The following is a 25,903-nucleotide window of genomic DNA, read 5'->3' on the forward strand; positions in this document are numbered from 1 at the left end:
AGATCGTGACCGAATACATCACGATGCTCAAATACGTACAGAGTGCGTGATAGATGTCGTGATTCTATAGACGGACTAAAACTCACTGTACGTTGCAATCTGCAACTGCACAAGAGTTTTAAATTAATTTAAATAGATTACGAGATACCGAAGAGAATAACATTGTAATCCTTCGGATAAGATTAGGTACTAAAAATAAATAACGTTACTTGCGGAGCATGCCTCCATTTTGACGAAGCCGTAAAGCGCTCGCGCTATCGAGCGAGAGTTCTCGAGTGAACAATAATCATTTCAAGGTTTCGCAAGCGACATTCCCGTTCTTGTCGATGAAATTCGACAGCCTCGGGCGATGAGCGCGCAGTCACTCGGAAATAACTATCAAGCCCGCGACAAAGTCCGCTCGATCTCGCGACTGGCGAATTCTTTCCGAGTCGCGATGGGCGCGACCGCGGCTTCGGCTTCGGCAAAATGGCTGCCGCGGAGCTCACGAGGGCTTATTATAGGCAGTAAGGGTGACAGAACTGGTACACCAGTCGCTGGCTTCTCTCCGTCTTCTTCATGATGCCCTTCTTGTAGTACTGGCGGATGGAACGCGACAGCTTATCGTAATTCATCGCCGGCCTGTTCTTGCGCTTACCCCACAACCGTGCGACACGGACGGAGTCTTCTATCTTGAACACTCCTTTTCCTGTGGACAAAATCAATTTTAAATTTAAGCAGAAGTTTGAAATAAACAATCGCTGTTCATTGTTCAGAGTAGATTCGCGTTATAATCATATTATGTTCGTTTATTCAAATGAACGCCATGTTGGAAAGGTACGTCGTATCTGAATAACAATATCGTGAAAACAAGTACATAGTCGTATCTGCGAATTCCAGTTGTGTCAAACGTCGGTCGTTTTGAATATTTTAATCAGTCGATTAGAGCTAGTTCAGAAGGTCACATACCGCATACTTTTACTTGATTTATAAATAAAAAAATGGCTTGTGGTGCCTAATTAAGAAGTCGCCATTTTGTTTGATCCATTGATACTCACGAATCGTTATTAATTTGTCTACATAACCTTCACAAGAGCATGTTATATCTGAAATTCGTTTGTTTCAAAATGTACGAGTATGCAGTATGTAGAATAAAATTGTGTATTTATACAAGGCAGGTAAAGTCTTATTAGTCACATTGAATAGACGTAAAGTCATGTAAATTTCTTTGTATTTGCATAAAGTTAAGAATTTTCCCATGTTGAAACTTTACATGCCTATATACATATTTGTTTAAACAAATTTAATTTTTAAAAAATAAATTTATTTTAGTCAAAATACTTCTATGACTTTTAGAAGTGTGCATAAACATATCGCAAATAGGTATAGGCGGTTTATTTTGCGTGATATTTAGGTATTTGTTCCAAAGAGATGCCGTTTACAAGTACATATAACGATATTACAGTTAAGCAATAAATCTTTTATGCGACTTTGCAAATAAGGCCGTACAATAGATGTCCGTCACTTAGAGATATGAAAATTTATCCATTATACAAAATGCTAGGTAGTAAATTCTCGATGACGTATGCAGCTAAAAGAGCTTTCGGCTCAGATAGTTAATCATACGCGAGCTGCAATTTTGTTACGGAATATAAATTATACGTCACACCCAACGAATAAATATACTTATCTCAAACGTAGGTAGATAAGAAAAAATTCAGAACAAAAATCGTAAGCAATCATTTGAAAATTGCACTGGATAAATGGTTTAATATTTTTGGGAACTTTTCTTTTATTAAAAAAAAAAACTGGATCAAGTAAAGCGTTTTATTGATGCACTTTTACTTAAAACACAACTTACATCGTACTATATTATATTCTATGGAAAAAATCTTTAATTGGGGATGTGGAAACGTAGGATTTCAGTTTAAAATGCTTTATATTTCTTACAATAATAGATAGGTACTAAATTTAAAGGTTATTTTCTACTAATTTTTATTTTAAGCATATCTCATTTATTGATTATCCGTAGACTTCTCTAAAAACAATTGAAGACAAGGCGTTATGGCGCAAATTTTAAAAAATGTATTTTTTTTAAATAAAGGAAGCTTTTATGATCAGCCCTTTCACATAAAGCCAACAAAATGTATCAAACAACTTATTTTGGGAGCAAATTAAAGTGTTAATTGATACATAATTGTACTGGTGTTTGAAACTTTAACCCGAGATATCTCTGCTTTTTGTTTTTGTCTTTGTCACCTTTACCCACTCGTGTCTTCAATTCAACTTGGCGAGACAAAGTTGCCATTTTGAATAAACGCAAGTTCTTGATGCCGATAGTTTTTCCTAAAAATCCTAGTATTCTCCGCTTATTTTTCATCTTGTAGCAAAATTATTCATTTGTAAAATGGATTAACAAATCCAAAAAATTATATACTGAAGGCTGATCGATATATTAATTTTTAAAATTTCAAGCACTAAATAAAAAATCTTATAGACGACGGACGGATGAATACCTTAATATTAATTGTATATAGGAGTTGATAATAACTTCAACTAACAGTCGCGATACAAATTATGAATTTGCCATCACGATTTGTAACTTATCTTTGCTTGTTTTATTTAATAAATAGTTTAAATAGTCATGACTGCATTATTTACTACGACGCGTCGGGTCGATACATTGTAAAAAGATAAATTAATATTATACGGTATCGAGTTATTTTCCATAATCATTTTTATTTGTGTAGCCATCGAAGAATCTAAAGTAAGAACTTTGCTTCTTACATAACTAATGAAGAAATACTTATTTTTAGTTTCTAGTTCCACAAAATAATATCAAACTACAAAATGTATGGTTTGTCGTTCATAATATCTCCTGTGATTTGATCAAAGTACTCTCCATGGAGTTATCTTTTACAGTACATACCCTCTGTTTTCCAATTAGATTTTTTTTCTTTTTGTGGCGCAGAATGCGGCTTATTCAATGAGAAAATTCAGCCCTACGGAAAATTATATACACAAAATATTTTTAAATAAAGCATTAAATTGTACTTAAAAATGTACGAAAAAAGTCATAAAAAATATTTTAATAAAAACGAACTATTTTAAACGATGCTGATGTTACTGGTTCATATGAATCAAACAATGATTAGAAGGTTCTGCAAGATTTCCGGTTTACGGTAATCCAATGAACCAATCGTCAGAACTTACTGAGAAAAAGCGGGAGAGACGTCACACGCTGAGTAATTTCATAAATACAAAACATAAAAAAAACGTAGAGCTGATAACACGATACATGTGTATTTTTTAAAAGTTGGATTAGTTTAATAGTCTATCAACAAATATATATTTAAAAAAAAAAAACCTCCTAACTTCCTCATTGGCATGTCTACGTCATTTGCTATGTCGATCTTCCCTAATTCTTGTTTGGTCTTTTATTTTTTTTCCCCTTATAAACTACTCACCTCAACCCACTTCATAATTGTGCATTCCTTGCCTCATTATCAATTCATAGTCGACAAATCAACTAAATATTTCTATTGTAATTTTACGTATTTTCCTTTTGTTCTATGTATACAAATCCTATCTGGTGACTTATAATAATTACAAACTGTACCTACAAGTCTGTTTTTGGTTGTTTGGAAAAAAATCCTTCAAAGCAATAAGCCCACCCATATACATAGAACATGGTACATAAGTACAACATACATATTGTACAATATGTTTAATTAATTATTAGCTTGTATTATGTATATGTAATTTTAATACACTTTTGATACTTTTTTAACCTGAACATGTATTTTGTTAATTTCAAAAAACTCTTTCATTCTTGTAATTCTTAACATACTCTCATACTCGTTCAGCTTGTATATATACATATACATACATGTAATTTTCAAACTTTTTGTATTTTTTAATTTTACTTTTATATATTGTATTATGTACATATCATTTTGAATTTATTTCCATACCTTGTATTATGTTTATTTTGTAATTTTTTGAAACTTTTTCATACCGTTTTAATTTGTATTGTATCATAATTTTTATTCTGCTTTTGCAAATAATGTTAAAGTTTAAAATATAAAAACGTCTGTAAATAAATATTGTTATCTGCATGTCCCTAAATTATTTTTTAGCAAAAACTTCTTGGGAATATTATATAAAATTATGTATAATATGTTTTCAATTTAAATAAAAAAAAATGAAAAACTTATAATTATGATTTTAATTTTTTTTTACTGCCCTTGTCGGACTTATTGCCGAAAGTAATTTCTTTCAGCAAACCAAAATCATACTGGTGATTTTTTTTTTAAAATTTTAACATTTGATTTTTTTTTTTTAAAAACAAATAATCTGCATAATTTTCTAACAACAGTTGTTTTTAATAGGCAGGTAAAGCTTGCACATATAGGTGTATTTATAAAAAAAAGAAAACCCGTGTTATATATATTTTTTTGAAGAGAAAGGGAATGCAAAGAATGTGGCATAGGGTAATAAGTTTGAAAGTAGACAGAAAGGGGAAAGGGGATCCAGGGAGGAAGGGGGGAAAAAATAGGAGAAAGTAGGTTCGAACATTTGAAATATTTTAACTTGTTGAATAGCATTTTAAAATGGATGAATATTATATTATACCTCTATCTAGCCAGCGAATGGCAGAACCGTGGAGTTGGGGTGAAGCTAGAAGTTCCTTCAAGAATTGCCATAGGTGGATGTGGGAGCCTCCCTTAGTGGGCGCTTTGGTAACTCCTGAGGATCCAGGAGATGGAGTTCCATTCCCCGCTACCGCCATATCTTCATCTTCTTCTGTGAAAAGAAAATATCACAATTTTAAAACTTGCTTTCATCCAATTATGTACAAATGTACAATCTTTGTTACAATATCATATTGTAGGGTGGGGTGGTGCATATGCCAATATATTAAACCCTTTTAAAATAATGCAAAGATTTATTATTAAAGTAATTTTAAAGAAACCCTCAACAATCAATACGGAAAGTCCAAAAAAAATATTTAAGGTTCATACAGTAGACACTCTTTATAAAATAAATTCTATTATACAAATTTATAAAGAAGAAAAAATAAAAGAATTTGAGATGAATAAGTCACTCATATACCAACATAATATTAAAATTCCTAAATTCCATACAAGTCATGGTCAAAATAGCTATGTCTTCAAAGGTGTAAAAAATTATAATAATCTTCCCAATAAACTAAAAACTATTAAAAATAATATATCAATAAATATATTTAAAGTTAATCTAAAGAAAGTTTTTGAACTCGTGTAAAAACAACATTAAATTTTAATTAGTATGAATGTATTATTGTTTTATGTTTATTCTTTATATATCCTATGTTTTTATTTTTCTTTCTCATGTACTCGTATTTAAAATTATATAAACTCTTATAAATAAACAACTACAACAGTGTTAGTCACTCTCCAAGCACAAGAGTTAGTCTCTTTTTTTTTTGAGTTTCAGTGATAACATTTACTAGATGTGTAAAAGTAGATATGTTTAGAATTTTACAAAAACATGTACTTTTTATGAAATTTATGAATAAAAAAAACTAAATAATAATAATAAGAGAAAGATAAAAAACGATGTCACAAAACTACCTACTTAAGGCAATTTTACCAGGAAAAAGTACTGGAAATGGTTCAAATCTACAACAATGTGAGTTTGTACGTTTAAATAACGTATTTACTCATACAGTTTTGTGTGTGAAATGGAACCAAAATCCTGGACGAGTGTTTTTGACTAGGTGGCTACTCTTGGTTTATAGGTAAAATCGTATAAAAGGGAATCGAGAAGATATAATTCCGCATCGTAATGCAGAGTTGGTGCGTTTGTCTACCATGCTTGAGGTACCAGGTTTGATTCCTGAAAAAGTTGTTGATCGAGGTACACTGCATTTGATGGGCAAATACGGTGAAACTACAATACTTGTTTAACATTAGAGTATTAAAGGATTCAATCCATGTTACAACTAAATATTTTAAATACGTATTCTCCAATATTGACAAATTATGGTGGATTTATGGATTGTGTTTTGCGAGAATTTAAATTTAAAATCGTAAATTTGTTCATTTATTGTATTCTTAAATTTAAACACTATTAAAAATACAATGACCAGTGGGGCCCAAAAGTGTATAGTATGAAACTTTTACATAATCTTTAACAAATTAAATGCCCTGACGAATTGTAATTATCAAAACAAGTTTACTTTGTAACTTGGGTGGTAAGATAATACTCCAACTCGCGATTTATTCTCCCATTTCCGAGAAATATCTTTCTAAAGTACGATGATATTTGACACCACGCGTGTCCCAACACCAATGACGAAGTTTGCTGATAAAGTTTATCGTGAAACTTATCAAGGTTATCAGATGCCCTCTAACCCAAAAATGTTATCATCATTTGTAAACATACCGAGTTCCGATTGAATAAAAAGCGTTATTTTATAAATTCGAGTGAGTCTTATTTTGTAACGAATACAACCTATTTGGTGTTTAATAATCTCTGGTAGATGGTTCAGTTTTAAAGAAAAATACATGAAATATAAAAATAATTGATTTAAAGACAGGCAGTAGGCCAGCGAGCACAAAAACACGCTGCTGTTCGTAGATTTTTAATTTTATTTAATAAAATATAAAGTTACAACATGTCAACAAAAAGAAATACATAATAAAGCAAAAGTACAGAAACAAAAAATGAAACGAAGTACCACACCAAAAAAGAGGTAATTAGATGTTTCAACAATACCTCGAGCGATGCAATGTATCTCAGATTAAAGGCTATGTTTGCGTTAGACTGAAAATAATATTATTCACTCGGTTCATTCCATTCAAATTTATTTGAAAATCGCACGCAGAAAAATCAATGAAAATGAATGAAAAAATAAACATACTCTTCTTTTTATTGACTTTTTAATCTTTTTCATATTATTAGCTATAATATTTAGGAAAAACTTTGAAGTTAACATGATTGTTAGATTTTTAGTTCCATGGAGTTAAGACTTATATCTCAAATAATGTGTAATAAACTACATGTATGTAAATAAATAAATAAATTATTGTGCCTAACGCTAAGGTATTTTTTTGCGTTATCGTCCATATTGAGATATTATTACCTATGTTCACGTAGTAAATATATATAAATAATAGTTTTTTTATAGTAAACTCTGCATCTTTTTCTTAGCGTACATGTTTTTTGAAATATTTTAATACTTTACTACATGCCAGTAGTTACGCCCACAGTATACTTTATTTGCCTCAATGCCCTAAGGTACGTAATATTTTTTATGGAAATTCATTTAAAATCTATTTGATTGACCTAAGTAAATTAAAATCAGCTTATGGTCTGGTAATAATGGGATTAGTTAGAATTAAAATTAAACGTATATTTTATATTCAGTGAAAAGACATATGTCTTTTCACTGAATAATATTATTTCATTGTCACTGAACTAGCATCTGGGCCACGATTACAATGGGAAGTTAACAGAGTTATCTTCGACTGTCTATAAAGAAAAACCGATATTTGTGTACGAAAATTAGTATATTTGGATGAACATTTAAAATATCTTCATTGGCAACCTATAATTAAACATGTTTAGAAGAAGCAATTGTGTGCATATTCTACTTTTCATACAGAAAACTTAATTGTAATTCGTTGATAAAATTGAAGATAAAAATGTTCAACTTCCCTGAAGTTTAGTGACAGACTGATTATTAAAGTTTTCTTTGTAGAACAAATTTCATTGATACACCTTACAATTCGAGTAACAATAATGCGTCCTATATACGTTTAGGTTATAGGTGTAGATAAAATAAAAAATCGTTAGTTTTTTTACACCTTTTTGAAAGTTTGGTGTGTGCAAAAATAAAACTAAATCAATGTTTTGAAACAATTTTCTAACAATGATAAAAACGACCTTATGGTGGCCAAAAAAGTCGATAAAAGAAGAAAAGGGGCGTCATGTCAGTATTAAATTTGTCAGGCGTGTTTTAATTCCGAGAGAAATACTAAACTGTTTTTCTTTTTTACTTTAAGCTGTTGTTGAGACGTGCAATTATTATTAAATTAAAATAATAAGATCATGATTGAGTTTGCACGAAAATTGACCGCAATAAATTGAATCTAATATTATGAATTCTTTTGGTTAAAAAAAAACTACAATAAACGGTGACTAGAATGTTATTTTGGAAAGAAATATTAGACCAAATAAATTACTACCTAAAACATTTTCTCATCCTATTAAATTTCGTATTTATTAGCCCCGCTTTATTGAGTCGTTTTTTAAATTGGTGACTACAAACATCAAGTTTTCTTGTCGTTTGATTCGTTGTTGCATTACTCGAGGATGTCGAATTAAAACAAAACTAAAACGACAATATTTTTTTTATCATCGTCATATATATAAAGTAAATTTAATATGTTTTGGATGTTTGTAGAACTAATTTTGTGGATCATTTTTACATGTAATATTTTTGACAAATGAAATTACTTTGGGCAACGTGTTGTTGCCGAAACTAGTCGGTAAATGAATAAAGTGGTTCTTAAAATAAAGTTATTTTATTTCTCAAAAATATGATATAAATTCTATATTATCATTTTAATAAGTGAGAAAATCTCGGATAAAAATCTAATTAGTGTCTGTGGAATTAAAGAGAAACTATTGGAATTTAACAAAAACTATTATAAATAAATTAAACGTATTTGAATTGGGTGTGTTCCCGAAGTTCAAACTCCATAGCGTGCTATTCTTTTTCTAGTGTTGTTATTTATGACCATAAAAATGAATAAATAATAAATGAAAGAAATATCTATCAAAAATACTTTGTTTACGCCGATCATTTCATCATAGTTGTTTCTGCTTTGCAATATAAAACATGTATATCACAATGATAAAAATGTAAAAATACTGCATCGAGACAGACGCGTAAACTGAATTCACAGCTACTTCTGACATTATATAATAATATTTATTAAATTAATTAATTTATAAATAAATATTACCGTTTTCTGAGATTGGTGAACGTTAACCTGTGATGATTCATTTTGATTTTAGTATCTTTTGGCTTTTACGTGATTATTTTAATTAAAACACCCACGCCAGAAGATTGTGATACCAACTTACACAAATACAATATGATGTTATGAGTGGTGGCATTAAAAATAAATATATTCACGGTCAATATTTAGATTTGAAGGCATTAAATAAATAATACAACAAATACCAATCCAACATTGTTATTTTATCGTGCCGTGCGGATTTTTAGCATGGTGTGAAATCGACCTTGGATTTTTGTCATTGTCTTCGAAGAATCAACGATACAGTCGAACTTGTCAGGTAGTTTTAAGGGAATTGCATTTTCAATTTATGGATTAATCCCAAAATATCGATTACTACAGCTAGTATTTCGTCGATCAGTGCCATCCAAAGGTTGTCATGTCTGTAACAAAGAGTGGGTATTCGACATTGTCATGTAGCGTTGAGCGTTGTCATGGCGTTGCGATGGTAACGTAGTTGGTAAGTTATGGTGAAGACTTGTCCCATATGTCAAATGGTTACCGGTTACCGGTTACCGTGCCAACAAGGTAACATTCCCTTACTGAACGTGATTTCTTTTTTACCAGGGCAGAATTGTATTTTTACTTTTAACTTTTTGCCCATGCTAGGAATACATAGTTTTTCTCAAATTTTAAATAATATTACATACATGTATTCATTGTTTACTTTTAAGATTGAAAAAGCACACACTATGGTAAAACTATAATTACTTTTAAATATTATTATAATACATAATTTACTGCCTTAGAACGGGGAAGCTATCCCTAGTTAGGCAGTTTAGATGAACCAACAGCAAAAATAAAAAATATGCATGTTTATTTTTACTACTAAATTAATTTGTTGTATAAATAATTACTTGTAAATTGCCGTAATAAATATGTAAAAAATAAATAATGTATTTCATCACTGTTAGAAATGTCAATACATCTATTTGGGTAATCTCCCTAGGGGTTAAATTAAGTATTTATCTAAAAACATTTAAATATACTCGAAATATTATTGATTATACAAACTATTCCAAAAGGAAGTATAAAAATATAACAAATATTAGGCATTACAAAGCAGGCGAAATAATTTCGATAATCTTACCCACATCCATAAAGGTTTTAGAGCCTCAATTACAATGGGAAGTTAACGTAGTTATCGTCAATTATTGTCTATAAAGTAAAATCGTTTTTTTTACGTAAATTTAAATCACAATGTAATGTTTTTTTTTACATCGATCGGCAGGCATGTCTTTGTTTGCATTGTTATTATAAAAAGATAATGCCATAAAATCATTGTTATTTGAACATGATGTAATGTGTCTGCAAATTTTGACCTTTAGAATCAAATAATATTTATTGCTTTGTACCAAAATTTATATGATCTAATTGCCATAATTTTTAATGTTCCGTTTGCTATTTTCTGGCACCAAATATGCCCCTATAAAATGCGAGAAATACCACAGATACATCATAAAAATGCGGATGTATATTTATTTTATTTCAATTATCCAACAAAATAAATATTTACAAGGTTTACGTTTAGAAAAATATATATGTATGTTTTATTTCCATGTTTTTTTTTATATATTGTAGAAGTAGACACTCCACTGGCCCGTAAGCACGTTCTGAAGTGTCAGTGTATTATTTATTTTATACATAAGAGTACTTTCACTTCAATTATAGTTATAGTTTATATATTTTTTTAAATCAAAGAGATCAGAAAGTTTATTTTTAAAATTCGTATGTACATGAAATGAAAAGACTTTCAATAAATATAAATTATACTCTGAAATATGAGACATATTCCCCAGCTTCCTTTTTAGTACTTTTAGTTATCTATTTATAGACTAGAGTTTTAAAAACAATGTTAATTATTTTGCTTACCGGTATCTCCATACAAAAAAGTATATATTAATACAAGCATTTTAAATTTATTATTCGAACGTTGAAAAATGGAAGACCATATTAGTCAACTTGTTAAACGTATGAGAAAATGTACATACATATATATTAGTTTAAGGAATATTTTATAAAACCAACAATTTAAAAACAGTTTTTTATTCAATTGTGCAATCTTTGTTACAATATGGTATTGTAGGATACATATGCCAACATATTAACCCTCTTAAAATAGTACAAAGTTTAATTATTAAAGTCATTTTAAAGAAACGAAAAGTCTACATAACATATTTAAGGTTCATACAGTAGACACTCTTTATGAAATTAATTCCACTATACAAATTTATAAAGAAGAAAAATTAATTGAGATGAATAAGTCACTCAGATTCCAATATAATATTAAAATTCCTAAACTCCACACAAGTCATGGTCAAAATTGCTTTGTCTTCAAGGGTGTAAAATATTTAAATTATCTCCCCAATTAACTAAAAACAATTAAAAATAATATATCAATAAATAAATTTAAAGTAAATCGAAAGAAATTTTTTGAACACGTGTAAAAAGTCCATTAAATGTTAATTAGTATGAATGTATTATTATTTTATGTTTTTTTATTTTTATATATTATATTTTATTTTTCTAATATACTCGTATATTCAAAATTATATCAACTCTTATAAATAAACAACTACAACAGTTTGAGTCACTCTCTAAGCACAAGAGTTATACCCGTATGCAGAGACAAAACTTAGGGTGAGGAAAGTACATTCTATTGTCTTCACCTTCGGGTTATTCTCTGCATATGAGATTAGAATGTACTTTCCTCACCCTAAGTTTTGTCTCTGCATATGGGTATTAGTCTCTTTTTTTGGAGTGTTACAGTGATAACATTTACTAGATGTATAAAAGTAGATCTGGATAGAATGTTTTTTTTAAATGTACCTTTTATGAAATTTATTAATAAAAAAAAAATTATAAAATATCAACAGCAATAATTTTAAATTTATTTGTTTACTAATTTTAAGAAGGATTAGTCGGATCGTAGTCCTTTGGTAGTATTGCAGATTTCGACCAGATATCTGGGGTTCGCTTCCTACTAATTAATCATAATGTAATGTCGCAAATTACTCAAAAAATTCAAAACAGTTATTTGAAAAACTGACATAAATAGAAACATTACTTTTTAGTGTCCGACCGAAGATTCGGATTCAGCGTGTTTCGGCCATGGTTTTGATTTGGAAATTTCGACTCAGCCGAAACCTGCGGTCGGGATGTGTCGGACTACGTTCGGCTGCACTCGGGTGCATCTTATGGCTCGACTCGGTCGCGTGACCCGTGATTTGTTGACTTAAGTTGGTAGCTCTAAGATCTTTCTTATTTTTATTTTTATTTTTGTAATTCATTTAGAGTTAATAAGTTAAAGTTCCTATGGCGTACATTGTAGAACTGTTACCTATAAGTTATAATATATGTATATGTATAATGTAATAAAAACCCGAAAAGCGTAAAAAATAAATAAATTTATTCAGTAAATTTGTGCCGTTCATTTTATTGTGTATTTTATTTAACTCGTAAAGTTTAGAAGCCAAATTACAGTGGTGAATTACATCACGGTACACCCAGGCTTGAGAAAAAATATTTTTGAATTTTTGTGTTCTCACCGGGAATCCAACCCGGAACCTTCCGTTTGTGAGTCAAGCGTCTTGACCACTACACCACGGAGGCCGCCATTTATCAATTATTAGCCTTATTTTGGGCGTTTTGAAGTGACCTTTAACATATTTAAATATGTTTCAGTTTCGGCTAAAAAAATTGTTTCGTTCGGTCACTATTACTTTTATTTTAAATTCTTAAATTAAAGGTTCAAAAATAAATGTTTTCAACGGCTCATTAAATTACCACAAAAATATTTGAATTCCCGATGAGGTCAAAAATATTGATTTTAATTATTAAGAAAAATATAAGATAACTCTTTTAATGAATAACAAAATGCTAACAAAAATGCATCTTAATAATAACTCTATGTAAATGGCTATTGAATCCCAACTTTTAGGTAAATAATGGAAGGAAAAACTTTTTCAAAATGAATCTAAGCTTTTAAAAAACCCTGAATTTAAAAAAAAAAATGCATATATTATGAGAACAAAATAATTACAAAAAACGAATAAAAAATGAGAAAGAAAAATATTCCTGTTGTTAAAAAAAAAAAAACAAACAAAATATATTTTTTAAAAACATGAGCATATTTAATAAAATACCGTAATATTCTCAGCCCTAGTTCAGTCCAGTTGCGATTAAAAGGAAATATTTATTGCACAACGTTTCGCGTTTCATTCCATTTTTCTTTGGAATCGCGGTGCGGATTGAGGGTGAATCACAGTTAGATTCTTGTCCGAATCCACCGGCGACTTTATCCAGACAATGTGACCCCAGTTGACGGGATATGAAGTGACTTTTTGCGAGACAGGCTTTGATTTATAAAGGTGACGTACGTATGAGTACTGCCAGGTACGCAACGGTACCTGTAATCCGCGGGTACTAGAAGAGCTCAATAAAATATCGCAATGTAAGATGATCGTATTAATTGACTGAGGCAACAAACCGTTGTTAGACAAAATACTCTATTTAATAAAACGACCTGCAGTTTTAGACACATTAAAAAATCATCCATGTTAATATAGAGCTTAGTTTTCAACAAATTTTCCAACTTCTACCCCATTTTTAAGTTTTTCAAATTATGTATTTAATTAACATATTACAACAGAGATGAAGAACATTTTAGAGAATGTAATATATATATAAGTCTAGGCATCTACAGGGCTTATGACCTGTCATTAGCTGGTTTAAGTGGCCACTTTACACACTGAGTAAATATCAGCTCTTTAACTTCAAAAACATCAACCGATAAAAGAATTGAAGGAATATAGCTGTTCAAATATGAGCAGAATGGTGAATGTTACACAGTGTGTAAAGTGGCCACTTAAATCAGCGATGGTTTGAGAGATGGAAATCTCAGGGTTTATTTTATGTATTTCCCAGTCGCATGTTTATTTAAAAAAATGATTGATTACCTATTTGCAAATCTGGGTTTGAACCCCACCCTACCACCATGTTTTTCTATTATTTATTTATTTTATAAGCAAACAAACAGATTAGTTTATTTATTATGTTCTTCTCAGTTATTTAAGATAAAAGAAAATGAAAAAAATCAAATGTTTAACTCAACCATAAGATCACGAATTGTTGAATTTAAATCAAATCATTAAAAAAGGACTTAATTGTGTTTCAATTAATCGTTTTTGGACAATTTTAAGAAATTGAAGTACAGTTTTTTAGTGACTACCTGTTTCTCTGAACGAAGACTGATACAACAATTAAGTTCCTGTACCGATCTAAATGGTGTCCTTTGCAACTCATCCTTTCCTCTCATTTTTCCACTGTATATAAATCCTTTAATAATAAAATTAGGTAGTAATAATAGATATGTCTAAAAAATATAATCATGTGAATTTACACATTTTTTACCGGGAAAATACGATCGGTTTAAGGTCTGAAATCAGTTAGCTTCATAAATTTTTTCTATTGAAAATTTTTCTTTACAGATTTTTTTTGTGCATCTTTAATTGATTAATTTGTATAAATAATAATCAAGTGTTAGTGTATATATTTAAAATTTTGGTTTTGAATTATTCGTACATGACTTATTTTTTCAATAAAATTTTCCTTTTCTACATTCTTACAATAAGGTCGTTTGGAATTGTTCAATTTTAATTATGACTAAATAAATCCATCTCGTCTGGCGTAACCTGTTTGAGACGGATGCACTAAACACCGTGCTCTGCTATGAAAATCAAGAACTTTTTTATATTACTGTAAACTAGTATAGTTGGCAAAAAAGAAGATATGTATAAAGCAGCTTAGTCAGACTTGGAGAAAAATAAATCTTAAACAGCCATAAATTTAAAAAAAACTGGAATGTGACCGTATAAAATGATCTACCGATATGTCACGAGTTTATTTTTAATGTGAGCGTAGCATTTTAAAATACATTACGTCTAAAAAATAATATTTAGAAAAATGGAAGGCTCATCTTTTACACGGTATGGTCGTGAATAAAATGGTGGGTTTTACACCAGTTTCTGCAAATTTCTTGAAAACTTCTTTACTCCATTCTTAAAAAAATAGTCAATGGTTTAAATATATTTTTGTGTAAAAATTCTGACACACGTAATCGAAATTGTAATTTAAATCGGGTTGTAAACCCGTGGCTAGTGCCTCGAACTCACGGCTCAAAGATACGTGGTTCGAATCCCACTCTACCCCAACTTGATTCCATTTTCTGATAGTGAGTTATTTACAACTCGTTGAAAATGGCCCTCAAAATTAAATATTTGGGTAAATCATAAGAACTCAAATATTTATTTTATGGAAAAAAAATAGTTTTTTTTTTTAAGTTTTGCAAATATGTCCCTATAAGGATTGTTTAAAATCGTCGTTATTGTATTTGGCCCTGACAATGCAAACATGTTTTTTGTCGAATTTAAAGTCGACATTTCTGCAGCAGATCTCTTCGATCTCTAAGGTTTCATAGTTTTTATTCCTCGTAATGTTCACAATTTGACCAGTTGATCCAGCAGAATTACTGTCATTCTTTCAAGATCATTTGCAGTTTAGATCAGGACCAACAAAATCAGGATTTATTATCAATAAATATCTGCTACCTATTTGAGTAAGATTCCAGTGTATCCACACCTATCTTACATATTAATAAATAAGAATAAAGGCAACATTTGAGTGATTTTCAAAGCAGTTTTATCGTTTACAACAACATAATATATGCAGTTTATTAAGGGTTACACGATATATAATGTTATGTATACTTGACAAATTACAACAGGGACGGAGAATACCTTAAATAAGAGAATATGGATGTCAAGGCATTTACAGGGCTTATGACCTGTCATTGGCTGGTTAAGGCGGCCACTTTACACACTGTGTAACATTCACCATTTTCCCTATGTTTGAACATCCATATTTCTTCAATTCTTCCATTTGTTGATCTGAGTGAAGTCAAAGAGCTGAAACCTTTATTGTTGTGAAGAGATTCATCTGACTGAATTATTTCACATACTAGGCAACGCCTGAAAACAATTTTTCAATTTTTAATGTTCTTCTTGGACCAGTTGGTTTCATTACAATATTTGAGTTTGTCCAAATGTTCCAATGTTCTAAATGTGTGAAATAATTCCGTCAGATGAATCTCTTCACAACAATAAAGGTTTCAGCTCTTTAACTTCACTAAAATCAACAAATGGAAGAATTGAAGAAATATGGAGGTTCAAACATAGGCAAAATGGTGAATGTTACACAGTGTGTAAAGTGGCCGCTTAAACCAGCCAATGACAGGTCATAAGCCCTGTAAATGCCTTGACTTCCATATTCCCCTATTTAAGGTATTCTTCATCCCTGTTGTAATTTGTTAATCTTAATGACTCCCGAGGGGGTGAAATCCAGTCTTTTGTCCACGAACATTTGAACAAACTCAAATATTGTTATGTATACTTATTTAAAGACATGTCTATTAATCATTCATCGCTTTAGTTCGTTTTTGCCAACAAACCATTTTTAATTTTTAATGAAATTGAGTTAAGTATACAGGAGTTCTGAGAAAGCCTTTATTTATAAAATTCATATAAAAAATATAAAAAAATACAAATTGTTTCAGGGGTTTTTTAACGAATTTTGTCTTTAGTCGTGGTCATTATTTATGCCTATTTCGTAAAAAAAAACTTCAAAGCTCTATTTCTGCAGATTTCTGTTTTGATCTGTTGGACAAAAACGAACTGAAGCGACACAATATTTAGGGTTCTGATGCAAATTTCTGTGATGAGTAATATTTACTGTGTGATTTGTTCACTCACCATCGCTAGCCTCTTCGTTACTTGATAGTACTTGATAGGGTCGACACAGAAGGTGTTGCATCTCCCCATCCGCTTGCAGTATTCCCACTGGACTCCTGACGAGAGGCTTTCCAAATCTCCAGCTGGGCGTATAGAGTACTTCCAGCCTATAACAAAATAAATTCCCATTAGTATTAAGGTTCACCATGTAATATCAATTTTAAAAAACGTATTTTTTTTAAAAAAGGCGTGAACCATATGGAATAGCTCCTCCGCAAGAGCAGAGACCTTGATCAAATTAAAGGAAACCTGAATTACCATTCACATTACATGGAGGAAATTAATGGAGAAGGCCATGCGAACGTTTGCTCCAAACCTTTAACAGGGATTGAGGCGATAAGAAGAATCAAACAAAAATGTGTCTTGTTCAATAAAATTAGTATTTTCTAAAATAGCTTTGGGTTGGCGGCTGAAACCCGCATTTTTTTTGTCCTCAATTCTGTTCTTGCCATTTCTGTGTACCTTCACCACCTAAGCCGATATTACTGCAGAAAGTATTTTTGACACGCGGCATGAAAACCTAAAAAAATTGAACCAATATCCTAAAGATCTCTTATTTTTCTAAAACAACAACCAAAACCAATTGTGTGCAAGTCAGCAATGTTATAAAATATAATTTAAGTGTTTTTATTTTTATTTTTGTCTCCTGACTCTTAATGTCTTCTTCTCTAATCGGATCTGAGTTTTATATTTTAAAACAGTATTCCGATTATGCCAAGATTATTTCAGCAAAAAAACTGCCTTTAATAACGACAGGGGGTTTTGTACGAAGGTTGAGAAATGTTAAAACACAAATGAATCGTGCATGTTACAATATTGCATATTTTATTTTATTTTGTTTTTGTGATAAATTATGGCATTTTTATCTTCGCAGTCTAATCTGATACAACTATGACCACCTACTTCGAACAATAAAAATATAAGGAGGAAAAGTCTCGATTTCGACCACGGAAGCACTGATTTGTTCGATTTTGTTGTGAAATCAGCGTTATTTTACGTGAATAGTCTCACGTTTCGAAGGCAAATAAATAACAGTCGGTTAAGTCATAAGATGACATATTTACAAATGGCTGTGATGTATGGATACTTGGCTTCATTTGCCGTAGTGAAGACACTCGCTTTATTTGTATTGTAGATCTATTGAATCGGCGACAAGCGGCCGTTCACGATTTGCACAGTTCGGGGTCCGAAGCTCGCAAATGTGAGAACAAATATCAGGTAGAGCTCGGTGAGATCATTTCTAAAATCATATATCGGTTCATCCCATCGCAATTACCTACCGCGAGCTACCTCCCGGTACCACGTACATCTTCTCTACACCTTTGACTAGAAAATTTCTTACACGATGTACAAATCCCAAATTCGTTTCACAGATTAGCCGCCATTTTGTGCGTTCACCATCTACTGTACAACGGTCATCGGGCAAAAAAGTAATGGAAGGTTTTAGAGATACTCCAGAAAAAAGTGTTTAAAAGGATTACGTAATACTATATTCAAAGATTTACTGAGAAATGCGTTCAATCATTTTTGCATTTATGTTAGAGTAGCAAAACGAGCTTTCTGCAGAACTAAAATGATATTTTATTTTACAGAAATGAAAATCAAACATTATACTCGTATAAATTAAGAACATTATATTTCAATATACTGTTTTCAAAACCAAACATATTCAATTATTCTTAATATATTATCTACGTATTATAAAATTAAACCTTTAGACATGTAGACATTTTTCGTGAAACTGCATTTTAATTGCAATGTTTTTCACTGAATTCAATCAATGTGAAGCTCTATGTTCCTTGCATTTTGTTCTCTTGTACAAATTAACGTTTTTCCAATACATTAGTATGATGAATTTTGTTATTGTGAATGAAGGATAATTGTCTGTAGGCTAAACAAAATTAATTGTATGCGTGGAAATGTTTAAACTCGTCAGACAAGCGAAAACATTTCTTAAAATATAAATTAATAAATTATCCGATTTTCAGCGCAGCTAAATGATGTACGATATTTGGTGTAGTTAGAATACTTTTGATACCATCTGACATACATCTTTTGTCAGATCGTTTTTAAATACAATGCAGGTACCGTATGCTGTGTTTCGTGGCCATACCATAAAATACGTATGCATTGTTTCGTGAAAGATTTTAGAGTATTATAAAAATTTAGCTACATAAGAAATATTTATGTAGCTAAATTTTTGCGGTATTCAGTGAGATTTAAAAAAAATCTTATAAGAATGGAATCAGCAACGAATTTTTTAATTTTTTTTTATTAGTGTATAAATAAAACTAATCGCTGAATTAATATCTCTATTAAGATTGTCAATATATTTTTTATGGAAACGTACAAGATGATAATAATATTTCATTATAATAATATATCGGGTTGTGGTCCCGTGGCTAGTGTCTCGGACTCACGGACCAAAGGTCCGTGGTTCGAATCCCACTCTACCCCAACTTGATTCCATTTTCTAATATTGAGTTATTTACAACTCGTTGGAAATGGCCCTCAAAATTAAATATTTGGGTAAATCATAGGATCGCAAATGTTTCTTTTACTAAAAAAAATAAAAAAAATATGTGCTTACATGTTTTCGGTATTATTTGAAATAACAAACAAGGCGGTAAGAACGAAGCGACGTATTAGAAAGTTTGTTGGAGAATTTATTCTAAAATTCGATAATAAATCTTTTGTTTTCAATCCCATTTCTTTCGGCGATCTGTGTAGTATAAAGGATAATAATATTATTATGATCGTGTTTGGTTAGATGAAAGTTCTGAAGGCCGAATGTATGAAAAGTTGTCACTAAAACGACCCAAGTAGGTTAGCACGATCACTTCTGGAATGCTAATGTGTTGTTCAAACTTTCTCCTTTGCAAATACATAAACATTAACGCAAACTAAGTATAAGGTATTCACTCCTTCTATACACGGGAGGATCGTCACGCACGTACCGCGTTTTGTCGTACGAGGATTTTGTTGTACAAAAAACTGCAAGAAAAACTTAGTATTTACTATGATCAACAATATTTTGAGTTTGTCAAAATTTTTGTAGACAAAGACTGGATTCAACTCCCTGGGGAGCTGTTTATATTAAAAATATTGTAGATAAATTATCTGGTCCATGAAGAAGTATAGAAATTGAGAAAATAACATTTTCAGGCGTTGGTATAGGTGAAATAATTCAATCAGATGAATCTCACCTGCATAAATAAAGGTTTCAGCCCTTTAACTTGACAAACATCAACAGATGAAAGAATTGAAGGAAGATAGATGTTCAAATATAGGCAGAATGGTGAATGTTACACAGTGTGTAAAGTGGCCACTTAAACCAGCCTTTGACTGGTCATAAGCCCTGTAGATGCCTAGACTTCTATATTACCTTTTCTTGAATGTTCTTCATCTCTGTTGTAATATGCTAATTTACTATGATCAATATTGGTTTACCTAAACTTTAAAAAAACAATTTATAAACATACCAAACATTTAAGTTTTAAGTATAAATTATTGATGGAAGTTCATTGTAATTTATTACAGAAATATTCGATTTATAGAAATAAGCAATGAAACCGGTCACTGGTTTTTTCGAATATGTAGATTAAAGTAACACTCGTCTTTTATTTCCACAATGAATATATATATATATATATATTGTTCAGTTCGTTGCTCATCTGGTCCAAGCTTAGAGAGATGTGTACTCCTCTAAGAATAAAAAATAAAAAAAAATCACCAGTACATTTTTTCTTGTCTATAACTAGGTATATAAAATACAATAATATAAGGGTCTAATTAAATATTTTGGTAAAATTATGCGTTGAGTATTTGCGTTTAATATAGATGATATTTTCTATTGTATATTCAATATGTTTTCCATAAAAACATGTAAAAGTTTGTATCACGTGATTTGACGAGTTCCCGTGTGATATAAATGCATTTTTCTAAATTTGCCGTCCATCTTCTAAAAGGCGTATCTCGTTTTTTGTTGAAATTGAGTTATGAATATTTTAATAAAAATTGAGTTATATATATGGAATAAATAAGCATAATAATGTTTTAAAATAATAAAAAATTCCCTGCCAAAAACAGTTAGATATTTTTTTATTATTTTCAAAGGCGAAAATTTAAAAAAAACAAATTCTTAAAAAATCGTTTCAAAAATAAACAAATTCAAGATACGCCTTTTTGAAAGATGGACGACGATTTGACAGTTTGTCTCAGATTTTTCAAAAATTACTTAAAAAGTATGTAATTTTTCTATATATTTTTTAATATTCACAGTTTTTGCTAACTAGGTACTAACTATGCACAGATAGCAATAGTCCAGCTACTTTTAAACGAGTTTTATATGGTTTTCTCTTCAATAAACTAGTGCAAAAAAGTTCCCATAAAGGTCTATAGCCGAAATTCCCTCTCATTATTAACACTAACATTTTTCACTACAAACTACACACAGTCAGGAAACTCGCGAGTTTTTTTTTTTTTTTTTTTTTTTGCACCACAACAGGCCAGGAGACCTAATTACAGTGGTGAATTACATCACAGAGCACCCAGGCTTGAGAAAAATCACATTTTAATTTTTGTGTTCTCACCGGGAATCGAACCCGGAACCTTCCGTGCGTGAGTCAAGCGTCTTGACCACTACACAACTAAATCCACTTGTGAATATTATCCTCATATATTATTTATATATAATGCCTGCATAACACCTATTCTCCTCTACGGATGCGAATCGTGGCACCTCACTAGGGCCCAAAACAAAATACTGAGTTTTGAGAATAGGTGTCTCAGAAAAATCTTGGGTTTGCGGTGGTTTGACTTTGTGAGGAACAAAGTAATAAGAGAACGGACCCAGCAAACTCCGGTGACAACTGTCGTCAAACGAAGGCGACAATGTCGGTTGGGCCATATACTGCGGATGCCTCCTGAGAGCCTTAACCACGCTTTCCTACTTTACAAGGCATCAGGTTTTCGCCGTCCTGAACGTCCACTGCGGACTGTTTGTCAGCAGTTTATGTCAGAACTTCGGGACGATAACCTGAATTGGGAGGACGCAAATGAGTTGGCAGCCGATAGAAATGCATGGAGGCTTTTTGTGAATACCATATGCTCCAGCTAGGGAGCGGACATGAAATGATGATGATGATGATATTATATATAGCAATATCGGTATTACTGCAAATTATATTTAAGATTTTGAAAAACATTTTCAATCATTTTTTAGTAAAAGTCTTTAAACAAATAAATGGTGGTCAATACATGTGTTTTGAAATAATTTTTAAGTATAATTTTTTTTTAACTCTAACCTAACAATTGTATAACATTAAAAAGTTTTTTTCAATACTTATCAGGTATATCTTAAGTTTATACACACTGCATTGCATACTGTAATTATTATTTTTCAGTGTTTGATCATGCATAGCTATTTGTGATCATTTATTTTGCTCTGTTAAATTTTCAAATCACATTAAAGTTTCTGAAATTATTTCCAAAACACACGTATTGACTACCATTTGTTTGTTTAAAGATCAGTGCGTGCGTAATGGCTCTAAATATATTTTTCACTACTAGATAGGTAGATAGTACGGAGTTGGTACTGACGTCACTCTTGCATATAAGGTGGTTCACAACTCGCCGATTCGCGGTAAGTGGGTACTTACCAGTACACCATACATTGTTAACAGCTTCTACCTACGCATTGCGATATTGAATAATGATTTCACAGGAACCGTTATGTCAGTAGGAGAAAACAATCGAACGATATAAATAAGTATTTTGTACGCAAAACCCATTTAATAATCAAGCATATTTTTCATTGATTTCTCACGACTGATATAGCTGTATCTAAAAAATGCATACATTCATGGCAAAAAACATGCTTATTTAAAGGTAAGGAAAAAAACAAATGTGTCAAATCAACGAACGAGAACCTTATACAAATGGAATTCAATCGTAAACAAAATGACAATTCACAATAACGTCCTATTAATGATATTCGTCGAAAAACGAATCAGGCAGCGAGTCGTCAATTTAGTAATTCATTGCGGAAATTAAAATACATTTTTTTTTAAATCTTTCATAATCACATCAAGCCACACCGATATCTTAAAACTAAAAGTGTACGTTCATTAACGAAAGAAAATTGTCCACTTGGAGATTATTGTTAATCAAACAATTATTATATCAAAACACCTTATCAAGTCAGCAAATACCGTTGTACTAACAGTACCGCCAAAAACAGTTTATCTTATTTTAAGCTATTTTGAGACACGGGTAATAAAAAAACTATACATATTACACACATTATACTGTAAGAATTCTATTTTAATGTTTAAAAAATATATGTACAGATTGTTATCTGCTGTCAGTAAAAAGTTTCGTTACTCATTTGAGATATTTTTAGCATTTTTACGATGCAGTAAAGGAAATATTTTATAATCTGGATTATTCAGACAAAATTATGCGTGGCTTTTATGAAAGATCTGATTTCGTTCCAAAATAAACACATCCTAAATAAACAGAAAATGATCGTAATATCATTATTATTGATTAATGTAAAAAAATGTTTTCACTATGAGATAAAAATATAAATCTTTTGAAATTAATAAAAAATATCAGGTCTTAGTTGTATTTTATTGTGGTCACTGTAAATTTGATTCGTATTTATTTGAGTTATTTGAATTGTTAATTTCCTCATTTAGTTACGATCATCGGTCTCGTAGTGTAGTGATCAGAGCGTTTGCCTACCATGCAAGAGGTTTCGGGCTCGATTCCCGACATGGTTGGCATGAAATATTTATTTAAAAGGGTGTTTTTACACTAATAGTCCCTGGACTGGTACCTGAAGCGTTAGACTGATCATCTTACCTTCATGTAACAAAAATTTTATCAAGATACGCTTTGATTGGTGTAACTATGCAGTGCCCTGTACACCATTAGGTGCGGAAAGGGAAAAATGTTACGATATATTAAATTCTGTCTTACCTGGGGAGCCCTTTGTACGAAGTCCTGTTCGCTAAGGGCCGCAAGCTTTGCTCCGTCCATACAGAAGTACTCCATAGGAACTAGAGGCAGAGAGTACTGCCGCAGTGTCCATAGCAACCAGGCCTTTACATCCTCACCACTCCATTGGACTGGATCTGAAAAAAACATTTAAAATTAAAATACTAAAGATTTGAAGGTGTTAAAAATCTTTAACAAAATAACTTTTTATGAATGAATTAAAAATCGTCAGTCTTACGATACTAAAATAATAACTTAATAGAGTTTTGAAGAAAAGTAATAATAATGATAGATATTATAGCTGCAGATTTTTATTTAATTTCATTTTTTAAAACAATCAACGAGGGAGACCACAATTTGATACTACCAGATTCAATAAAATTCCATTAAAGCGTTTCATCCTCTGGACATAGTTATTGTAATGTTAATAATTACAACAAACATCTACAAACAAAAATTGTTTCTAAGGTTTAATAAAAAAAAACTAACTAAATATATTTTACGAAGGTAAAAACCACTTTTTATAATTGTTTTTTTTTTGTTAAGGCAACCCATTACAATGATGATTTGTGCCAGTATTCTAGGCACTAACTACCGATGTTCCATGCACATTGCACGCCGCGCGCCGTGACAGTTTTAATACTTGTGGTGTATAAGAGACGTGTGTTTATGAATCTAGGGTTAAAATAATAAATTTAAACAAGTGCAAAACTACTTCGATAAGTCTGACAAGACATGGGATAATTTAAGGGAAGGTTTAGTTTCCAATACAAAGGATATGCATCCCGAATAGGACATCCAAACAACGCGTGATCTATGCATTCCTCGTCGAGTCGGCACTCACACATCAAATTTGTTAAAATACTGAAATATTTGCTTTATTATTAATAACTCAAATGTTTCAATTTCGATGCTATTTTTTAAAAGTCGTAAATGACTGAGCTTGAAAAATGAGAACCAAATTGTGGTAGAGCTGGTTTGAAAACCTTTGATTCTTAAGTTTGAGACACTATCACGGGACCACGACCCAGGTCCTAATAAAGCGTTTAAGTAAGCAGATTATATTGTCTAAAATAAAATATCTTATTTAAGTTCATTAAATCAAACGTTTTTTTTTATTCATCATAACTTATTCAAGTAACGTCACCCTACAATAAGTCTTTGTCGATCTAAATAATAGTTAGTCTGATTATGTTATACAATTAAAATTTTACTATGTCATTAACTCATGCGCACTCTGTAAGGTCGCCCGGAAACGATTAAAATTGACAAGAATTCTCAATCAAAAACGCATAAAATTTTCTAACACGCGCGTTAATAACAAATTGACAATTATTTATTCCAACGCAACTTTATAATGATATCTTAAAAATTATGCGAATCAGTTAAATTGCTGGCAGTTCTGGCGGAGACATATCTAACAGTCTATCAATTTTATATTTCTATCTCGACTTGTACAAAATGGACGTGTGTTTGAAATTGACACCAAATAAACACGTTTAGATGTAGATTTTAGATTTAATCGGTAGATGTTAATTTGAATTACATTTAATTTTATTAAAACGAGTTTAATTCAAGATACTTTTGCACATGATATTGAAATACTTCAACATGAAGTTAAATACCGCTGAATTTAATTCAGATGACACTAAAGTTTACAAATAACTGCGTTGATGATATCAAACAAAACAATCAATTTGTGCCAAAAATGCAGTTTTTAGATCCAATTAATGATAACCATGATATGATGACCTGCCCTGATTGATATGATTAAATTTCATCTGAATATCTCATTCTTTTTTACAAGATTGGTCATTGTTGTAATTTTTTTTTACTTTGTTGCAACAGAGAGGGAAAAACAATTTTAAAAAGGTAATATGGGAGTTTAGGCATTTACAGGGCTTATGACCTGTCATTGACTGGTTTAAGTGGCCACTTCACACTGTGAAACATTCACCATTCTGCCTATGTTTAAACCTCCACATTTCCTCAACTCTTCCATCT

The 25,903-nt window shown here is 30.9% G+C and overlaps 1 protein-coding gene across 1 annotated transcript in view; it reads right to left on the reverse strand.

Annotated features, from left to right (window-relative positions):
• Positions 1 to 355: 355 nt before the first annotated feature.
• LOC148284930 (DNA-binding protein D-ETS-4-like) overlaps positions 356 to 25,903 on the reverse strand; it is a 69,666-nt gene continuing 44,118 nt past the window's right edge. Inside the window, 5 exon segments of the mRNA XM_088232988.1 lie at positions 356 to 688; positions 4,615 to 4,785; positions 16,859 to 16,883; positions 16,885 to 17,004; positions 23,882 to 24,036. Of these exon segments, the coding sequence (XP_088089114.1) occupies positions 498 to 688; positions 4,615 to 4,785; positions 16,859 to 16,883; positions 16,885 to 17,004; positions 23,882 to 24,036 (662 nt within the window). The 3' untranslated portion in view covers positions 356 to 497.

Source organism: Micrasema longulum, unplaced genomic scaffold (assembly GCF_059751315.1).
Source record: "Micrasema longulum isolate JH-2025_06_02 unplaced genomic scaffold, ASM5975131v1 h1tg000076l, whole genome shotgun sequence".
Taxonomy (NCBI): domain Eukaryota; kingdom Metazoa; phylum Arthropoda; class Insecta; order Trichoptera; family Brachycentridae; genus Micrasema; species Micrasema longulum.